General features: G+C 38.9%; 1 protein-coding gene across 2 annotated transcripts in view; it reads right to left on the reverse strand.

Moving 5' to 3' along the window:
• Positions 1–2,074: 2,074 nt before the first annotated feature.
• Positions 2,075–21,680, reverse strand: part of Dnaaf11 (dynein axonemal assembly factor 11) — a 78,625-nt gene continuing 59,019 nt past the window's right edge. For both annotated transcript variants that reach the window (XM_090339422.1, XM_090339421.1), the window contains exons 11-12: positions 12,357–12,442; positions 2,075–2,443 (exon numbers count right to left, since the gene is read on the reverse strand). In XM_090339422.1, the coding sequence (XP_090195548.1) occupies positions 2,266–2,443; positions 12,357–12,442 (264 nt within the window). In that variant the 3' untranslated portion in view covers positions 2,075–2,265. The remainder of the gene's footprint in view (positions 2,444–12,356; positions 12,443–21,680) is intronic.

A 21,680-nucleotide genomic window follows, 5' to 3' on the forward strand; every position in this document is an offset into this window, starting at 1 on the left:
AATCATTGGCTCTAGTCTCCATTCTTTATGAGTCTGTTTTAATAGCAATCAGAACTTGGGCATTTGCTGAGGTTGGAATCCTACAGTGGAAATAATGAGAGCCCAGGGGTCCATCTCATTTGTTATCCTGATTGCTTACTCTTCTCCTTGTCTCTAGAGCCCTCTCCCAGTAGGATAGGGGCTGGAGAGGCAATACAGGCAAGAAAGCGAAGAGTGTGTGGACTTCTTCCATTCTCTTCCTTACTATGTTATGTGTCCAGAAGCACTTCTATGGACTCCACCCACACTGCCCTTTCCTTGGTTTCCAGTGGCTTGGACCAGTGGGAAGCTTAGCAAGAGGCTGGAGGGGAAGAAAATGGATGTCAAGGTGCTATTGTATCTATCTCACCACCTCTCCCTTAGAAAGCCCCCTGTGGACTTCATCACAGGAGGAGGTCCTGCCGTTGTCTGTCTCTACCGCCTGACAATCAGTCTCACCCCTTTTGTGTTTAAATTTAAGATTAGTTCTTGTCTGGAACAATTAAGATTGCTTGCTAGTGACTTGATCAGGCTTCCTGATAGGTGCCCAGGAGAGGGACAGAGATGATGTTCCTTCCACCTGAAACCACACCCTGGGGACCAAGTTCCCCAGCATATAACCATTTCAAAGAACACGCCACAGCCATATTCACACTAGAGGAAAGAGTTGCAGCACTCAGAAATCGAATTACTATTTGAGGAACTCAAATTTGAATGCTAGTACATAATAGTGTGAGAGTAATTTTACTGTAGTGTACAAGGAATAGTATTATATTCACAATTTTCTAGCTAATGAAGAGGAGGCAAATATCTTTGTATGTTGGCTGTGTGTCTCTCTGACAAAGGAGCTGAGAGAACAACATAAATAATGGCATTTATTTTGACTCATTGTTTCAGAGGATTTACACATGATCGATAGGCCTCATGCAGCTGGGCAGAACATCACAAAAGCAGAGGAAGTTATATACCTTATATATACTTTATGGCAGGCAGTAAGTGAAAGAGAGAAAGGGATCAAGTGTAACCATCGAAGACTTACCTTTAGTAGCCAATCTCCTCTGCATAGTCCTGATACCTCTTCTCCAAATCAGTACCACCATGTAGGAACAAGCATTCAGCCAAGCATTCAGCAAAAGCATTCAGGGGGCCATTTCATAGTCAAACTACGAAAATATCAAAGAAATAAGGAAGTAGAGGTGGAAGAGGAGCGTGAGAGGAAGATCAGGAAAAGATCATAGAGCATAGGAACTAAGGAAATAGGAAAGAAAGAGGAGGAGGAAGAGAAAGGGAAGAAGAGAAAAAGAGAAAAATAGCTCTGAAATGAATGTCTGTATTTACATATTGAGATGATCATAAGATGAACTGACAGGCAAATATCCATGTTACAGACAAATTCACTAAGGATTGATGAGTGACAATGCTTGCTGAAGGTCTTTATGAAGTGATACAGCTGGAATGCACATATATGGTGCTAATGCCAAAATTCATGTTCTTGCCATTAAACAGCACAGTTAGAGAAAGCAGAAACTCATGAGAGGGAAACATGAAGTACTACTTAAAACCACACTGAAGCATTCTAACTGGGTCTAGGTTATGGAGGGTTTGTTCTTTTTGTTTTGTTCTGTTTGGTTTGGTTTGGTTTGGTTTTTGTCAGTTGTGGGACTTGAACTCTGGGTCTGGGCCGTTCGGTTCAAGGCTCTCACTCTCTCACTTTGAGCACAGCATTGGTCTGGTTTTCTGGTGATTAATTGGAGATAAGAATCTCATGGACTTCTGTGCATGGGCTGGCTTTGAACCGCAACCCTGAGATCTCAGTCTCCTGAGTAACTAGGATTACAGGTGTGAGGCACTGGCACCCAGCTAGATTTTGGTTTTAATTTCTGAACTCTACCAATTTGCCCATGTTTCAATGAAATCATCCTTTTACAATAATTCTGAATCTCTTGCACAAGCAGACATTCTGAAACTTACAGTCAATACTTCATGTAACAGTTCTACCATATTACCAAATATTGTCACCAACCACCCCTTCATCATACACAAATGATAAGTCAGCTTATTTAAGGAATACTGTTTAATTTTAAACTCACTTAAGACTATTACTATACAAAATAGGAATTTGCATAACAAAGTGGCAATAATGATAGATAATTCTGTGTTCGAGCCATAAATAGCAGAGACTTGTTCTTCACATTGAAAAACATGTGGTCCTACTGGGTCGCAGTGGTGGTAATGCAACCTGGGACTTCAAATCAGTGGAGGCACCTCAGGGTTGTCTTCAAAGTCTGGATCTTCCTCACTTGGTAGGGTTTTGGGATGAGATCTCAACCTTCTGGATGCATCCTGTTTTTCTTGGACTATGGTAGTTATGTCAGGGCATGAATGCTTGCTTGGATCAACTTCTAGTTTCTCAATTTGCTTGGTTCTACAAAAGAAAAAAATGAATTAAGCTTTAGTTTCCAATAAGTTCAACTCATTTATTCAGTAAGCATTAGAAAGTGCTGCCCATATGGTACAAAGATTCAAAGAAGAGACAGACTCCAGCTTCAAGTGTAGAACATTGTAGAAACAAGATTTTGTTCTAGGGAGAAATGACGTGTTAAAAAATGCTGAAGAGCTGTTCCAATCTTACACAGACAGAAGAGGTCACCTGGAGGCTCTAATTACTTCAGAATTTTTATTTTGATAACTGAAATGATACATCAGACAAAGTCACACAGCCAGGATCAATAGCAGATTCCTTCCAGGCAAGCACTACTAGTAACCAGGCTAAATGGTTTGCTAGTGGCATTTAGGCCAGAAGTTCAGGTATACAGAAAATCTCAGCCTTCCATCTTCCTCCATAAGCACCCATTCCTACTGCTTATGCCCAGTTCTCTCAGGAGTACTCAGAACTGAACAGAATCACCAAGCACTTGTGTTAGCCAATGGCTCTCGATGACATGGTCTTAGGTAAAACTCTGTGGATGACACTTGTTCCAGGTTTACTTTCCTACAAATTCTATACATTGATAAATAATCCTTCCAGTGACTTTGATACTCAGTCAAATTGTTTTGGAATCACCACCTATTCGTTCATTTATTCATTCATTCCTCTATTCAACAGATGCATGTTAATGCCACTGTATTCTAGGTGCTATGGCAGTCACCCTGGATACCACAGTTCATGCAAAGACAGCTTTTTGTAGTGTCTCACAGGGCAGTGCAGGGCACTAAAACAGAACTCAGTGCAGTATTGGATAATTCTCTCATTATTGGTCTGTTTTTTTTTTCTTTTAGGGAGATACTTTGTCTTTTCCATCTTGCACCCTTGATGGTTTGAATAAACACTAGTTGAGTATGAGAAAAGTATTTATTTAGAAAGATAATGAAATTGTGTAAGAAGTTATCTTAGATATAAAAAGTCACCATCAATCTCAAGTAAAACTCCAAACTCACAGTTTTTGATGTAATGCCCCTGGTAGGCGCCTTCTCCTAGGGAGATGAGGTTCAGTTTTCTTGTGACTTCATTGTTCTTGTAACCCTGGCTAGCACCCTTGCACTCTGCTCAGCTCTTGGTGACACTTCAGGCTTTAGTTTCCTTTAGGATTTTGATTAATATACATGGACTTGCTAAAGAAAACTATAAATTTTGCAAAAACTAAAAAACATTGAATTCTGAAGACTCAGCACACATGTTACAAATACTCCAAAAAGGAAGAAGGGTAATTGTTCCTTCTCTGGAGAGACAGAAAAGGTGGGATCTGAGGATGAGCTGGGAATGTTAAAAGATGCAGTTAAATGGCAAAGAAGAAACCAGGGCTCAGATAAATGCCTGATACAGACATAAAACTGAGCTGACCTTCTCAGATGCCTCTACACTATTATATTCAATGAATTCTCTCCCTTTAAACGAAAAGAGATTGCAGGCCTCAGCTATGGTGCCAATCATCCTTACTTTACAGCAGACCAGAGCTGTCACAAGGTTAGTGGCTGAGTGCAGCAGACCAGAGCTGGTTACCATTAGAAAGGTCTGAAAGTTGGGGCCTCTGGTGGTCAATCGTTCTCATACTGAGATCAGAATCTCCCTAAACAATAAGGAGGGAAGACCACAGTGAGCAATGTATCAATAACACAGTTTGTGCTTTCCTTCGGGTGTATAGAACTTGTATCCATGAGAGGCAGAGGTTACCTGCCAGTCATGAGTGAAAATCTGAGCTCAAACCTCTATCAAGCTTTTCAAATGTGTCAACAAAACTGGCCAAAGGAGGAATTTGCTACGTCCTATGTCATTCCACAGGAAAACGACTCGCAGAAACTTGCACCTGGTTTTCTTTAGTCTTTGTCTTTTACCAGCATGGCTTTTTGCTCTTTTTGCTGAAATCAACAATAGCCACCAGTAGGATTATATGCTGAGTCCCTAGTACTAAATCTGGAGTCATGTTGGAGACCTAGACACACTGTCCTGGGTTGTGCCCTGTGCTAAGGCCCTTATTTTCATCACCAAGTTCTCTGACATCCCTATGGTCCCCTCCTTCGGACACACTGGGAAGGAGAATGACTGCCAGCCCCAACCACAGAGAAAAATGGGCATAGCTGGGGCTGAGTCAACGTCTCAGGCATCAGCGGTTCCTCAGAAAGAAACCAGGCACCACAGCCAGCAGACAGTGGCTGCAGTTATGAGGAAAGCAATTGTGTCATATCCACAATAGGTGTCCATTATTTTACTAGCTTTCTAGTGATCAGGAAACACAATCACCTACTGGAATGAAGGGGGGAAGTAGTGTATCTAGCTTATGGCACAAAATCCAGGTTCTTATTAAGCTACCAAATGTCCTCTAAGACTCATCCGTAAAGTAGGGATGACAATAAACAGAGCTGCTGTCAACCAGGAAGTCAGGCAGAGTCAGGACACAGAGCAGAGACGGAAGTTCAGTAGACATTCATCAAGAGCAGAGAAGCACGCAGTAAGGGGAAGTGGACATCAGTGGCCCACAGTCCAGAAGCACGTCATCCTGTGCAGCATGCTGTTTGGTAGACATCATTCAAGTACCCAGTGCTGGATTAAGTGCAAGACACTTATTGAAGGGTAGGACACAGCTTGTACCCATAATCAAAGAACACTTAGCTTTTACACTGTGGTGTGACAAGAGCTCTGCAAATGGGCTGCCCAAATGCTTTGGAAGCCTTGTATCCAGGGCAAAGTGATGACTATATGGTTGGAATTATGCAGGAAGGGGTCTGGGCATCTGGCACTGGGAGAGGAATGGAGGTTGCAAGATTTGGAGGTGGAAGAAGGTTCCAGAAAGATAGCATAGAGTAAGAAGTCATTTGAACTGCCCACTCTGAGTGCATTATGTTCAGCGAATGAGGTTGTAAAGCTGGCAGCATGAGTTCCTATCCAGCCCAGCCACCTTGAGGTGAGGCCTCAGTAGTGGAATGCAGGAGGTGTGCGCTCAGTTCCCACCCAGAGGAAGTGCCTGCAGAGAACTGGGAACTGGGGCATGTCACCCTACCCTAGTTTTCTTTTCTTTTTAAAGACACCCAGACACTAGGGAGTGTGTTTTACTTTAGAAATATTGAGAGCCAGTGATTTGTTTCCAAAGTACAGAAATGGTATTAAATAACCTCATAATTTCATTTTAAGTGTTGAGTAAATTTAGTTAGAAAACAGAACCGTGACATTGTTCCTTGTGAACACCCTGCTAGTTCAAGTTTCCAATTCCCTTCGATTGGTATGGGCTACAAGCAAGGCTGTTTATTCTCTTATTAGCTAATCACAAGTCTTTTATGCATTCATTCAACAGGTACAAATTGAGTATCTATGATGTACTCAGGTTCATCTAGGTCCTGGAGATGGAAAATGAAAGAAGAAAACCACAAAGGTCTCTGCCTCCCAGAGAGCTTATGCTGAATGACAAAGACATGGCCATCATTAACAAAAGGAGACTTTGTAATCATGATAATTACTGCTTTTAACACCCTAATATGTGTTCAAGTGAGGTAATTTCCCTGGTCAACTGACACAGCTGTTCAGATGAACTGAAAGAGGCAGGCATGAGAGTTCTCCATTCTTGTCCACATTTACAGCATCAATGAGCCCCATCTGTCCTATTCCTCCTTCCTGGGGTGACTGGGAGAAGAGGTCAGGCATTAGGGGGAGATGGAGCTGAGGGTCAGGTTCAGGGTGGATTGAGCAAAAATATGTCACTCAATGTAGGGAAGTTTCACTATCTTTTTATTGAGCGTAATTCACATAAAGAAAAACACCCAGATCATATGGGTGTCACTTATATAATCTGAGCATCACAGATTGAAGAAGAGACCATCTCAGTACCCTAGGATCCATTCCCCATCGTGTACTTTCTAGTGAAAAGTGAACGTGGCAGGCGCAGGTGCAGTGTGCACTGCTCAGGAAAGCCCATCTTCCATTTCCTGACTCTAGGTCTTGCAATAATCTGGATCTCAGGGAGAGTGTGATTTCAGCACTAGAATAGATCTCAAGTAACCTCAACCATCTACACTAGGGCAAGTACATGCATTTGTTTCAAAGAGTGTGAGGGCTACCTCCTCTGGCTGCACAACTGCCAGGACACAGGGTCACCTGAGGTGTCCACGGGCTGATTAACAACTGAGGAAAATGCCACCTGTGCACACAACGGAACATTACTCAGCCCTGAAAAGAATGAACAAAATCCTGACACTTGGATCAAGTGGATGGAACTGGAAGCTACTGTGTTAAGTAAAGCAAGTCAAAAAGCATGTCCCCAAACAAATATCACATGTTATCTCTCTTCTGTGGAAGCAAAAAAAACCCCCAAAACCCAAAACCTAAAACCCCAAAACCAAAACAAAACAGTTGATCTGAATATAGAATACTGGAGACTGGGGAGAGAGAGAAGAAACTGGATATCCAGTATTGTAATACAGTTAGACAGCACAGCACAGCAGTGATGGTTTACAACTATTATATACTTTATGAAGAGCTAGAAGGGATGAGCTCACAGGATCCAGTGATAAAGACATGAGAAGGATCTGGAATGCTGACATTTCCGATTTACTCTGTGCAGAATATATACACAAACTGAAATGCCACAGTGTACATACAGAAATGATCACAACTTGTGGCTTAGAAAAATGCACATTTGCTCGTAGCTCTGTATGTTAGAAGTCTACCCTGGGCTTCTCCAGGCTAATACCAAGCTAGGATGTTCACATCACTTCTGGAAACTTCAGTTCAATTGTTTCCTCCAGAGCCTTCCCACGTTCCTTGGCATGAGACTCCTTTCATCACTCTGAGCTTACCTCTTCTGCCTCCCTCATTTGTGATTACCCTGGGGGTCTGTGCTTCACCCAGGCTTCTTTCCCTACTGAAGTCATTTGACCTTATCTGCAATCTGGCTTCCCCAGCTATGAAGGCACCCCCCGTTCACAGGCTCTGGGGGTCAGGACAGAGGAGATTATCGTGTGCACCTTCGAAAGTCCATCGGTAACACTAGTGGGAAGGCCAAGCAAACTACTGGCAAGCTGCTGAGCCAAACAGAGGACCACTGATGTCCAAACTCATTATTACATGGGGTAATTCAACGCCCCCAAATTTAAAGTTCATCTTAGTGATTGCAATCATTGTAGCCACATACAACCTAAATAATGTGAGTCAGATACAAATGTCCTTTTCACGTTGAAACACAATTCATAGGATATCTCAGGCAATATTTATTTGCCCAAGGGCCAAGAATCCTAGTATTTATAGTGTTAATCCTTACACTATTAGATACACCCTAGACCAGCTGAGTTAAATCTTCTAAGTATAACTGTCACAGAGTTACTCAGTGTTATCAATACTAGCAACAACTGATCAAAAACATTTCCTAATACAAATGTAGGCAGTCAGATTTTCAAGGACAGTGCGACAGCTACTATCAAAAAAAGGTCTATTTTAAAACCTATTATTTTCTTATTTAAAAGGGACATTATCCATGCCTTAATTAACTAGATATCTAAATCCTTCTATCATAATTATGCTGTCCTTGATTTTGAGGAAAAGCAGCCTATCTCCCCTGGAAGAATCGTATCTCTGGAACTGTAATCTGGGTCTTTGTAATACATAATGAACATAGCAAGATCACTGTTTTCTGTGGCTCGCCTGTTTCAGAGAGTGTGGAGAATAGACTCAATAAGGTGGAGGACTTTACTCAAGAAGCACTGATGGAATGAACAGTGAGCAGCTTAGCCTACAGGGCAAAGGCCCAGGAGGACCATACTAGCCTCTAGAATAAGCAGAAGGGCTTGTCTGGCCTCTCTCTGCTTCCTGTTCAGGGTCACAGGGCACCAGCACAGATGCCCATCTCTGGTTTTGCCTTCCACCTGTCTGTCAGAACTACCAGAAGACAAAAATCCATACATTTATCACTAAGCAAAAAAGTAGAATTTCTAAAATAGATCCTGAGATGTAAAATACAGACATATTTTTTTACGTTGATGAAACTGACCGAGGACCTTTCTCTGATAAAATTAAAACAATAGCCACCTCAAAATACTGAAGGGATCATTTAAAACAAAAGCAATTTGTGGATGAACCAGGAGAAGCAAGGGAAAAGAAAATTTTAAATTACCTTCAGCTATCACAATAGGAAAGCATGCACTATAAGCCACATTGATTGTGCTTCAACTGTTTTAGACTAGATGATAAAATCTTTCTGTCTGGAATTGGCAGTGAGACAAAGTAGCCTATGATGCAATATCATACTGGAACCTACCTCTGTGCATTGAGGCATGAAAAGGAAACAAGAGACAGGCATTGGGAAGAAAGAAAGTGAAGATTCTTTATGGAACCCTCAGATAAAAGATCAGGAGACAGTTTAGGAGGTTCCTGGGTACACAACCAACTATACAATGTGCCACACAGTGGTGATGGTTACTCAGTATTGTGACTCAAATGAAAATCAGTGAAATCCCCACCTTCAAGGGGTAAGAATAGTCACTCTGAAGTATTTTGCTACAAAAACAAAAGATGTGAAAGTCTATCTACTAGAAAAGGCAATGAATAATATAAAATATAATTGTAGTAGCAAAAATACCACATACTTAAAATTAATAAACCGTAAGTAAATGTATTGAATATATTCTATAATATGTATAACCTAAGGCATTTCATAACCACTGAGCATGCATTGCAAAAGACACTTACAGGAATTTACGCATGGAAGAGGAAGAAAGATATACACAATCCTAAAATCTTAGGAAAGCATAAATCTCACTAGAAGAATAAACATAAGCAAAGAATCAAGGATTAGAATCAAGAGTAGGGAAAGAATCAAGCATTAACCTAGTGAAGCAGCAAAAAACTCCGAAAGAAGGGAAAATCGCTACATACATTTTGCTAAACATATTTTACTCTAGATAATTACTCTAGATACAAATGGTCTTTATTCTCCAAATAAAAGACACAGACTGGATGACTGGATTAAATAAAGTAGAAACCCGCTTTCACACATAGCCTGAGAGTGGAGGGACAGAAAACGGTATTTCAAGAATATGGAATCTGAAAGGAAGTTGGAATAACTATACTTGTATGTGATAATCCAAATTTACTTAGAAGTGATAAAGGAGTCCACTGCCTACAAATAAAATGGACAACCCATCAAGAAGATATGATTGTACATACAGGTGCATTAAATGTCCATTTATGTAAATTCACAAAACAAACACAGTTAGACATTAGGGGTCAGATATATCCAGATGCAGAAATAGTTGATGATCCCAGCGTTTTGCTTTTTTTTCTACCACATTTTTAAAAAAATTAACTTTATTGTCAGGGTGATGGATAGAGGGGTTGTAGTTCCATATGTAAGGAAGTGAGTACCTTTCTTCTCTATCACATTTTTTTGCCAGTCCTGGGCCTGTACTCAGGGCCTGAGCACTGTCCTTGGGCTTTCTCAAGACTAGAGCTCTACCACTTGAGCCACAGCATCACTTCTAGCTTTTTTTTTTCTATGTATGGTACTGAGGAATTAAACCCTGGTCTTCTGCATGCTAGGCAAGCACTCTACCACCAGGCCAAACTCTCAGCCTTCTACCACATTATTATTAGCATGAATTCATTGTAGAATGGAGTTTCCTTCTGACATGCCCGTACATGCATGTGATGTACCTTGGTCAGGTTCATTCTGTCCACCATCTACTCGTCCCCCACTTCCTAAAGCAGTCTCAACAATCTCCACCTATCTCCACTCACCTCCTACCCACCCACCCTCCTTCTCTGTTCACCCTCTCCCTACCACCACTACCCATTTTACATTCCTATAGTTCCTTTCTGTCAAATGTATTATAATTGTTAAAGGGCATTTCGCGCACACACACATGCAGTATTGTAATCAGACTGACTCCTCATCTACTCTCCCTTTCCCCATTCCCACATGTTACTCCTTATCCCACAGTGTCCTGTGGGTTTTGTTTTAATATCATTATTCACAGATGTAATGTATTTTGAATTGTTAACCACCTAAAATTTTTTCTCCCCTACCCCAAATTTCCTTAAATGGTCTATAGCCACGTTGGAAAAAAATAACTTGTGATACCTTGCATGAAACTAAATTTCTGATGGAGCATACCTAAATGTGAAAGACAAACCACAAAACCATACAACAAAAGGGAGTACTTTGTGATCTCGAGGTCGGATTGGATTCTTAACATGAAATATAAAAACATTACCACTCTATTTAAAAATTAATTTCTTCTCTTCCTTAGGAGACATTGTGGTAGGAATGAGCGTTGGGATCACAGTTTCACCCACCTTTATGAACTGGGAGAATTGTTATCTCACTGAATCCCAGTCATTTAGAAACAATGCTACTAACCTTAAATTGCTATTTTGATGATTACTTATAATTGATGGTGCCAGGTCCTCAGCAAATACCATCGTTTTTCAGAAACCGTGCACCTCACTTCACATTACAATATAATCGGCCCCAAGAGCTCCCCAGATACTACCCACCAGTCACAACAGATAACACCCTGCTCCATCTCTTCTCCCTACATTCCCTCTGTTTCCATAACGTACACGAAACACACCACTCTAGTCCAGAGAGGGTTGAGGACCTTTTCTGCATTCTAGAGTAGTACTGTATCTGAGGTCCTTCTGTCCTACAAGCCAACAACCCCACCCAACTCCAAACCCATGGTTAATGATGAAGGGCAAGCATTTGTTCAATAGGGAGGCCCAACCAAAGGCAATGTGCATGCAGAGAAGGTAATGAACACTAGGAATTTTCTCCATGATGTGGGGCCACCTTACACAGCCTTGACACAGACACTGAATGGTGGTAACGAGAATGAAAAAGAAAAGCTCTGTGAAAACTACTACTACAAAAAATTGTGCTAAGATGCCTTGTATCTTCAAATGTAATCACAGTCATGACAGTTTTTACGGGGTCTGAAAGAAATCCCATTCCAAACTGTGGGCAGTGATTTGACTTTACACATGCATAATTCCCCACAAATGAGTCAGGTTCTTTACATGGGGTGAGGATGCTGGGACTTAATTATGACTGAGAATACTCACTGATATTGTGAATCTGCTATCGGTAATGGAAATCACGAACTTGAGAAATATCAATGGATTTCATGGCTGAAAACAGCAACTGAGTTTTCAGTTGGAATTTAATTTCATATCTGTTGCTCAAAGAATACCATGTTTTAAGCATCTCTAAAAAAACTTCAACAGTTGTCTTCGAATACAGAAATACCCTAGTGCCTTATTATGCAATATACATATATATAATATATATCTTCTGCAGGTATTTTTATAGGTGATAATTCTAGTGTGTACACTTGTGTCACAAAGATAGCTTGCCTCAGTCCAAAATAGACTTCACCATCTGGATAGTAAGAGTCTGGAAATTATAAGAAATAGAAAGATGGTTGAGGAAAATGAGATCTCCTGGTAGAGAAAAATTGAGAAACAGAGAGACTAGGGCATCCACGTTTTGGAGAGTCTGGTTATGGCATGGAATTTTCCAGAAGGCAGAGCCAGGATCTCGTGAATCAGAGAGAAAATCAGGATCTCATGAATCAGAAAATTTTGGCAGAGACAATGTTTAGTGGATGCCTTCCGTCACTGGTGCTGATATTGTCAGCTTTATTGTTCATTTCAGAAAAAGAAATTGGGATCTGGATTTGCAGAGATTCGTTTTTTTAGGGATCAAAAGTCTAAGGATTTTGGAACAAGCATGAATATGTAGGGTGTGAATATTTTTCAATTTTAAGTAGTCCATCATTTTGAAAGCTTCGTGTTAACAAACAAAGAACAATGAAGAGAGCGATGCCATGAAGCTGAGGGTGGCTGAGGGCGGTGGTACCTTCTGTTTGTTTGCTCTCTGCTGCTATCCCGTGGGGTTTTCACAGACCTAGATGCTTGTCTACCTCCTGTGATCACTTCTTCCACCTAAAGTAAAAATACAATACATACTAATATAACACATGCCAAAATCATGATATATGTACATCTCATGTATAGATTCATATAAATATAATGTATACATTGTCATTTATGTATTTATAATATGTATTTATAACACCCATGGTGATACACATGCGTCTATTATATGCATATCTTATCATTATCACTGCAGCTGGACATTCAATGAAATTTCGATCACAAATTCTATCTGTTCACTATAGTCTTGCAAAGCCACAAGCTCTGCCAAGATTGCCAAGCCCAAACCAAGGGATTTGGTGAATTAGTTTATTTAACAAATGCTATCTGAGAGCCAACATGTGACCAGCATTGACACTTGAGTGTTAGGGATGCGGTACAATGAGGACGCTGCCCTGTGGGGATCCTCAGGCCCCTGCTGCTATGAAAGAAGCCAGGGCCTGCAGGCTTGGATTCTATCCTCCATGCTCAGGCAGCTTCCTCTGTGAGGTGAAGAGGGACTCATTTAGTGAATGGTTACTCTTCTTCTGACAAATGTGATCATTCTCTCTCGTTTATATTAAATAAGTTCAGTGCCGTTCAACCAGACATATTATCTGTTTTATTAACCAATCCTGTCGCCACCAGTGGAATTCCTCTGAGGCAGGAGCTGCTCATGAGCACACAGAAGAATTTTAGCCTAGGTATTTTGTTTTTATTAGTACATATTAATTGTATCAAGGCTGGGGAGTTCATTGGGAAGCATTTTAGAAGAGAACCGATCTGTATTCCAGAGTATGGGCATGAACCATCTGTGCCTAGTCTTTTATTTATTTATGTTAATAAACTACTTTAAACGGGCCCAGTGTTATTTAAAATATCAGTACACTGAGGAAAAATTTGGGTCTAAAGCATACATTTTATGTTGCTTTACATTGTAAACCTAGCAAGAATGGGAACATTTGCAAAATTAGAGACTTCAAACACCCCACTTCTAACACTGTTATTTGTCACATAATAAGTGTAGACAAAGATTCTCTGTGTTTGTGGAAATGCAAATAGAATCACAAATTTGGAGCTCTTCTTCACAGGGAATTTGCTGTGCTCCAGAATCTAAATATGTTCCTTACTTTTAAGAGATATTTTCAGCACATTTAGTTTCAAAGATCCTTTTAAGTTTAAAAGTTACAGAGAACTAAGGAATTAGCAGTGAGAAAAAAATGTGAACACTGACATTCACATTAACATGGAAATTCTTCTTAACACCAACGTTCATATTAACCAAGGTAAAATTCATCTGCAAAGACCTGATTTTCCTGAGCAGAGAACTGCAGGCTCGGAGCTTCAAGGTTTCATTTCCCTCTGCCCTGCAGTCCTGGGCCCCTCTTCCTCAGGCAGCCATGCTCTGTAGCTTCGGCATCATCTTACTTATTTCTTTAAGTGTGTTTAAAGATGACTAATGGAAAAGTAGTGAAGGTCAAGATACGTTCAATAAATTAGATGTGATATAACTGGTTTCCTTAATCCACAGGGAGAAATGTAATCAACTACTTGAAAATTCAATTATGGGACAAGTACAAAGGTACAAATTCAAATTTTAATGATGTATTATTTTCACTTTCAGAATCATATAATTGGAGGCTGGGAGCAAACATGGGGGTAATAAGAGAGTTCACTGGTTTCTAGAACTATAGAGAGTACTTTTAACAAGGTGTTATTGTTAAGGTGATGTACAGAGGCGTTACAGTTACATAAATCAGGTAATGAGTACATTTTTTTTGAACAATGTCACCCTCCTCCCTCACTATCTGCCAATTTTTCCTTTTTGCCCCCTCCATGGCTCCACCACACTCAAAGGATACATATTTACTTTAATAAAAATATGCATGGCTGATTTACCAACTTATTCATACTAAGAAATGCAGACTTCGTGAGCTAAGTAGCAGATGCAAGGGAGAGGCTTAGCTCTTAATCCTTATTCTTTCAGAGAAACAGCCAATATAGAACTATATAAAACATTTATTTCATATGGCTCATCTGAACAGTTGAGTGTAGGAACTTAAAGATGAATCACTTCATTCTAGGTAAGGACTTACAGCTCATAAAGGAAAAATTGAATGGAGAAGGGAAATGAAATATAATTTTACTTATTACCTGTGGATATAGCCTAGATTTTTAAAGTGACACTAAATTTCTCTTGAGACTTCACTTTCTCGTATATTTTCAATTACCTGTACTAAATCTGTACAAAGGGTCTTTTGTTGAGCATCTATTATGTATTAAGCAGGAAACTAAGGGCAAGACACAGAATGATGGATTGAAAAATTATCCCTGATCATCTCACAAAGGAGAAAAGCATATAAAGCATTAAATTCTTGGAAGGATGTGCAACTGAGATTATAGGCCCAGATCTAAGGATGAAGAAAGGGAGGATAATGGTTGGGATGGACAGCAAGTTCAAAGAAGACTTCAGAGAGAATCTGAGATTTCCTAAGAATGTTAACAAACAGGGAAACATTTCCCAGAAGATAGAGGTCATGCAGGGGACTGGAGAACATTTTAGGGAGAGAAAACAGCGTGATCCAAAGCATGAAGTTAAGTGAGCACATCAACCAGCAGGCGATAGAATAATAGGCAGTGGGTTAAAACAAACAAACAAACAAACAAAAACAAACAAGGCCAAAGAACGGAGAAGCAAGCTATCATGTCCAGGAGAATTGGTTTAAATATACTTGAAATTATTTTTGCTAGTCCTAGGCCCTGAACTCAGGACCTGAGCACTGTCCTTGGACTTTCTCAAGGCTAGAGCTCTACCACTTGAGCCTCAGCACCACTTCCGGCTTTTTTCTATGTATGTGGTTCTGAGGAATCAAACCCGGGTCTTCATGCATGCTAGGCAAGCACTCTACCACTAGGCCAAACTCCCAGCCCTACTTGAAATTTTCACCTGAACCCATGGACTTTCTTAAAACTGTCTTTCCCTGGTGATGTAATTCCACATTTCATTATTTTTCCCAGACAAGGTTTCTGAGAGTAACAAGGATATTAAGTCCAGTGGGATGATACCCTTCCAAAAATGTTCTTTGCTCATGAAGTAACATTATAACACTATACTGCTGTTCTGTATATTATTACAGTCAAATTTCTAGTCACCCAACCCTTTCTAAAGACACGAATGATGTTCACTCCTGCTTGGGGAACTGACTACATACTCATTATGGCTGTAAATAAAACAAACTCAGCAAAATTCAGTTGAAGCCTGTTGCATAAGACAGAGTTCAATGAATCAAATCAAAAAGCCACCAAAAAAGGAAAGTTCTCAGGGGGAAAATTATGTAGCCTGAACAATATATAATCAACAATGTCTACGGTGCAATAAAAATTTGCTAGAGGTAAAGAAATAGGAAAATGTTTGATTTTGCAGTCAAGAGAAACAAACAGATCAGGCAATGATTTAGATCTTGGAATTAGAGGATAAATAATAAGACACTTGATAGAAAAATATATGGTTTTTTAAAAACAAATTCAAAAATGAATAGAAAGATATAATATCTTGAAATACATGAATTCACTTAGTAGAACTAAGGTAGAATGGAGAAGATAAAATAAAACAAAGGACTGGGAGGCAGAGAAACAGATACATTTCATCTGAATAACAGAAGTGTTTCTTATGAATGTACATAACATCAACTTCAATCTGAAGTTAGGGGGCCTTTTATTTTTAAAACAATTTCTTCAGGTGATTCTCAGATTCAGTAGGTGGAGCAAATGCCTAGATATATACTTAAAAATAAAAGAGAAGACTCTAGGCAGGAGGAACATTTAAAGAAATAATGGCCTCAGACTCCCTAAACTTATTTAAATGCATGTGAATACTAATTCAAAAGACACCATATATGATTTGTATGAAGACACATGAAATCATGCAGATAAAGAAAAGATGGCAACAGATTCTTGAAAGCAGCCAGAGAAAAATGACATATGTACTGTAGGGGACAAAGTACAATAATATGTTGACTTATCTTTGAAAAAATAATCAAAGCAAAATGCTAAATAACTGCAAAAGAACACTTGTCCAGAAAACTACCAGGAAATACCTAGAAGAAAGAAAGGTTCCTTCAAAAATGAAGGAACACCCCATATTGCACCATGTTGAAAACACTGATTGTAAATTAGATCTACTGCTAGAAACAACTGAACAAAAAATAAATAGGAAGATGGTTTGAGAGAGTGGATAACGGACAAGCAAGGATTGTAATGAATGAGAAAAAAAATGAATGACATAGCTCTACCACCATCAAATCTCCTCGAGACACTTTATTCAAGTAGATGATGAATAATAAGCAAATGCATTTAAAGTGAGAAGTAAGTCTATTCATAAAGTAAGTAGTTGTTTAAAGTGAGAAATTCTAAACAACCTATAAAAAATTACCATTTCTAATAATTGAAATTACTACTTTTTTTTTCTTTTTTTTATTGTAATTAGTAAAAGGGTTACATGATATTTGTCAGATAGAAGGTGCATTAATTCACATACATTGATACCCTTTCACATGTCTTGGTACCCATTACCCTCCTCCCCACTCCCCCGACCTGTCTTGGTTTTCCCCCCTTCCCTATCAAATTTCAGATAACCAAATACAAGTAAATTCAATATATCAGATAACAAAGTGAGATACTATACCAATATGAGATAACCAAGGGACAGCAAAGGAGATGAGAGACAACATAGTACATTAAGGACAACAGTCATTCGTTATATGGCTTTTGTTTCAATATCCTGGAGGTCCTTTCAATTAGCTTCATACTATATGGCCTTATGTATCAAGATTTTGCTCTATTGAAGATCTCTGCTAGTGAGCCCAAGGTTTCTACTGATTATGACAAATGAGGGAAACCATTGAGCCTAAGTTCCTTTGAGTCTGGCTTACTTCACTTAATATGATTTTTTCTAAGTCTTTCCATTTCCTAACAAATGGGGCAATGTCATTCTTTCTGACAGCAGCATAGAATTCCATTGTGTACAAATACCACAACTTGTTGATCCACTCATCAACTGAGGGACATCTAGGTTGGTTCCATATCTTTGCTATGGTAAATAGTGCTGCAATGAACATTGTTGTGCTAGTGGATTTAGTATGCCCTTGTTTCTGGATGGTTGGGTAAATGCCAAGTAGTGGAATTGCTGGGTCATAGGGGAGCTCTATGTTTAGTTTTTTGAGGCACTGCCATACTGCTTTCCATAGTGGTTGAACGAGTTTGCACTCCCACCAACAGTGTAGTAGTGATCCCTCCTGGCCACATCCCCTCCAGCATCTGTTATTATTCGTTTTCCTGATCCTGGCCATTCTAACTGGAGTGAGGTGGAATCTTAGAGTTGTTTTGATTTGCATTTCTTTTATGACCAGAGATGTTGAGCATTTCTTCATGTGTCTATAGGCCATTTTTGTTTCTTCTTCAGAGAAGACTCTCTTTAAGTCTTTGGCCCATTTTTTAATGGGATGGTTGTTACTTTGGAGATTAGTTTTGGAGTGATTCAATTTTTTGAGCTGTTGATATATTTCAGATATGAGGCCTTTGTCTGTTGTACGGTTGGTGAAGATCTTCTCCCACTCTGTAGGCTTCCTAATTAATTTACTAGCTATGTCCTTTGCCATACAAAAGCTCCACAGTTTAATGCAGTCCCACTTATCCAGCCTTTCTCTGATTTGTTGTGATTCTTGGTCCTTATTAAGAAAGTTTCTACCTGTGCCAAGGAGGCCTAGTGTATCTCCTATTCCTTCCTGTAAAGTTGAAATTACTACTTCTAAGCCAGGTACTAACAGCTCGTGCCTATAATCCTAGCCACTAAGGAGGCTGAAAATTGAGGATCACAATTCAAAGTCAGTCCAGACAGACAAAACTAAGGCAATAGAACATCAGCTCTGAGTGAAAAGGCCCCTTAGTTTAAGACTCAGATTTGGAACAAAACAAAACAGTCAGCACTTCTGGTAAGCCCAGTGTACCGTCACTTTTATTCCTATATTCTTGTAGCACGTTATTGAAAAAATAACTTTTATAAAAACAATTTGTCTAGAAATGATGATAAAAACTCATGAAATAAACATATGAACTATGAATAATTTCAACAAGGGCTGTGCATGACTTTTCTCTTAAGACTAGATACTTATTGTGCAGAGATAAATTTTAAAACTTAAAGGAAAGAAGCTCCATGACTACAGTTTGTCAAACTTAATGTGAACAGCCATTCCTTCCCAGCCTAATCCCAGTTATCACACCAAGAAGGTTTGGGTATGTAATTTGATTTGTGGTTCTTAAATATAGATATGAAAATACAAAGAATAATCAAAGTGATCATCTAAAAAACTCCAAAAGTTGGAGGAATTACAAACTTCTTTCAGCCGCATCATGAATCTACAAAGTCAACATAGAATGGTATTGACATAGGGAAAAACAGATAAATCAATGGTCCTAACTAAAAACCTAAGAATAGACCTTTTCTTACAAGGCCTTTTTTTTTTTTTACAAAAATGCCAAAGCAATTTCTTTTGCTGGAACTGAACATCTCCATGGAAAACTTTTCACTCTATACAGAGAAATCAATTTTACTTGAACCACATAGCAAAAAGTAAAAAAAAAAACATACTGGAAAGGTACAAAATGCTAGGAGAATACAAGGGAGAATATGTCTGAACCTATTTCATGTCTGAAAGATTTCATGAACAGGAATTAGGAAGCAATCACCAAAACTGAAATACAACAACACAGGAATTAATCAAAGCTACAATCAAAGTTAATGCAATAGATGGGGATTAATCAAAGCTAAAAGCTTCTGTTTATTTTCCAGTAAGAAAATAACAGATGACTATCTGGGAGAAAAATGTTCCAAGAACATACAAGGGATGGTAATGTTTCGGTAATTAGGCCAGGATATTGTTCTTCAACTAATATTTGGCTAGATAGCAGATAGTAGGCTAGTCATTGAATGATTTAAAGTCCCTGTTCTTAGAACCTTAATTTACACAGCAAAAGATAAGTCATAAACATTAAACAAATAGGACTATTTTATTTATTTTATTTTAACTTTTTGGTCAATTGTGGGGCTTGAACTCAGCCTGGGCACTGTCCCTCAGCTCTTCAGCTCAAGGCTAGTGCTCTACCACTTGAGCCACAGCATCACTTCCAGTTTTCTGATGATTAATTGGAGATAAGAGTTTCACGGATTTTCGTGCCCTGGCTGCCTTTGTGAACCTTGATCCTCAGATCTCAGTCTCCTAAGTAGCTAAGATTACAGGCGTGAGCCGTGAGTACCTGGCGAATAGGGCTATTTTATAAATAACAAGCACTGCAATTAAAATAAACCAGGTATTATGAGAAACATGACTATGTTACCTGACTCTGTTAGTCATCTTTCCCTCACTGTGACAAAATACCAGATGGATAAGAAAGAAAAGGTTTGCTTTGGGCCGCCATTTCAGAGGCTTCAGTCCATGGTCACTGGGTCCTACTGTTTCAGAGTTGGTGTGTCAGTGTGTGAAGGCTAAGAGTAGGTAGTATGAAAGGTCTGTGGTCCTGATGGCAGCCAGAAAGCAAAAGCAGAAAGAAGAGGGACCACTGTCCTAAATATTCCCTACAAGAGCATGAATGAACCCCAATAACCATATTTCCTTTCAGTAGGCCCTGCTCCCTCAGGGTTCTGTTGCTGTTATCTATATCTCCATAGGTGAGGGACTAAGCTTTCAGTACCTAGGCCTTTGGGACTATTTCAGCTGTAGGCCTAATTCACACAGTGCCTTATCTATATTCATCTTAGTTGAATTTATCAAATATTTTCAATGATTACTCATTGATTGTCTAAAGTTTTTCAGAATTTGGTAGAAAGTAATCTACTTCTGAGTTCCAGGAAAGCTTTGATGTGAGGTGATCCAAACATGCTCATTAAATGCTTATCTAATGTGAATACCTTCTACACCATTTATTTTTTTGGATGCATCATTGTTTTCCTCACTGTCATGTGTGTAGGTTTACACATTTATTATCTTCATGCATATTTCCACATAATTTCTTAAAAATCTCCACATCTTTTTTCATACAGCATTCGAACTTTCTATGTCCTTTAGACACCAATGTTCGTGCCCTAAGAGAAATCAGTGATGATGGGAGCTGGGCTGCTGGGTCAGACCATGCTACAGATCCTCAGTAGTAAGACCAAGTATGCAATTCAAGTGGACTGCCATTTCTTTACAATCCTATCAACTGTGGAAGAATTTATTTACTTATAAATTGTTCATCCCATTAATTACCCCTAATGATAATGTTCAACATTCAGCTAGTTCAGACTCTTAGAAAGAAATATTAGTCATATAAAGCCCCAGTATTAACAAGATTTACTATTATTCCTTGGCGTTAAGTTTACAAATATCTGTCTATGTACCTAAAATACATATATATTTATATACTTCTATATATGTGTGTGCTTGTTTTTATTCCAGACTTATTTCTTACCATTGTTCTAATTGACTTTATTAAGAAAAGCACATAATTCACTGAGCTTATTAGAAACAACTTTAAGGAGAAAAGGATCGTTTTCTGTTTTAACAAATTCATTAATCAATCCTCAATATTAGAAAACATGTACGTTACAATCAGCACATTATTTGAGACTCATTGAATTGATCTGAAACCATCTAAGACCAATATTTCTAAAGTACAGTCCATTTCAAATAAATGGAGAGTTGCAGCTAAAAGATATAAATTTGGGAAAATGTGGTCAGAAAAATATGAAGCACAAAGGTGTGGCTTGGATTCCAAAGATACTCAGGTTGTTTCTGAGAAAACCATGTTTACTGTGGATTACATATATGAGTGGTTACTCATATACATAAAGTCAATATTCCCAAATATACAACAACTCTATGAGGTTGGAAAAGGAATAGATCAGATCTATCAACTGTTTCCTCCAAAATTCTTTCACCTTGTAACATGTACTCTACCTGACATTTTTTCCAAACAGGGAGCTGCACTGGAAGATAAAGTATATCTGAAAAGAATTGTTGCTAAGTTATGTAAACACTAATCATGAAGATGTGAAAACAAAAGAAAATATCTTTTCACAATCCTATCAGAGATTGTCTCCATGAGAAATGGCTTCCATTTACCTTTAAAAATCCATAATTATTTTTGCCATTTACTCATTCAATAAATATTTGTGGAGGGACCTACTATAAGAAAAGCAGTATCCTAGGTGCTAAGCCTTTAGCACTGAATA

The sequence above is a fragment of the Megascapheus bottae genome, chromosome 9 (genome assembly GCF_031878675.1).
Source record: "Megascapheus bottae isolate mThoBot1 chromosome 9, mThoBot2.hap1, whole genome shotgun sequence".
NCBI classification, from domain to species: Eukaryota; Metazoa; Chordata; class Mammalia; order Rodentia; family Geomyidae; genus Megascapheus; species Megascapheus bottae.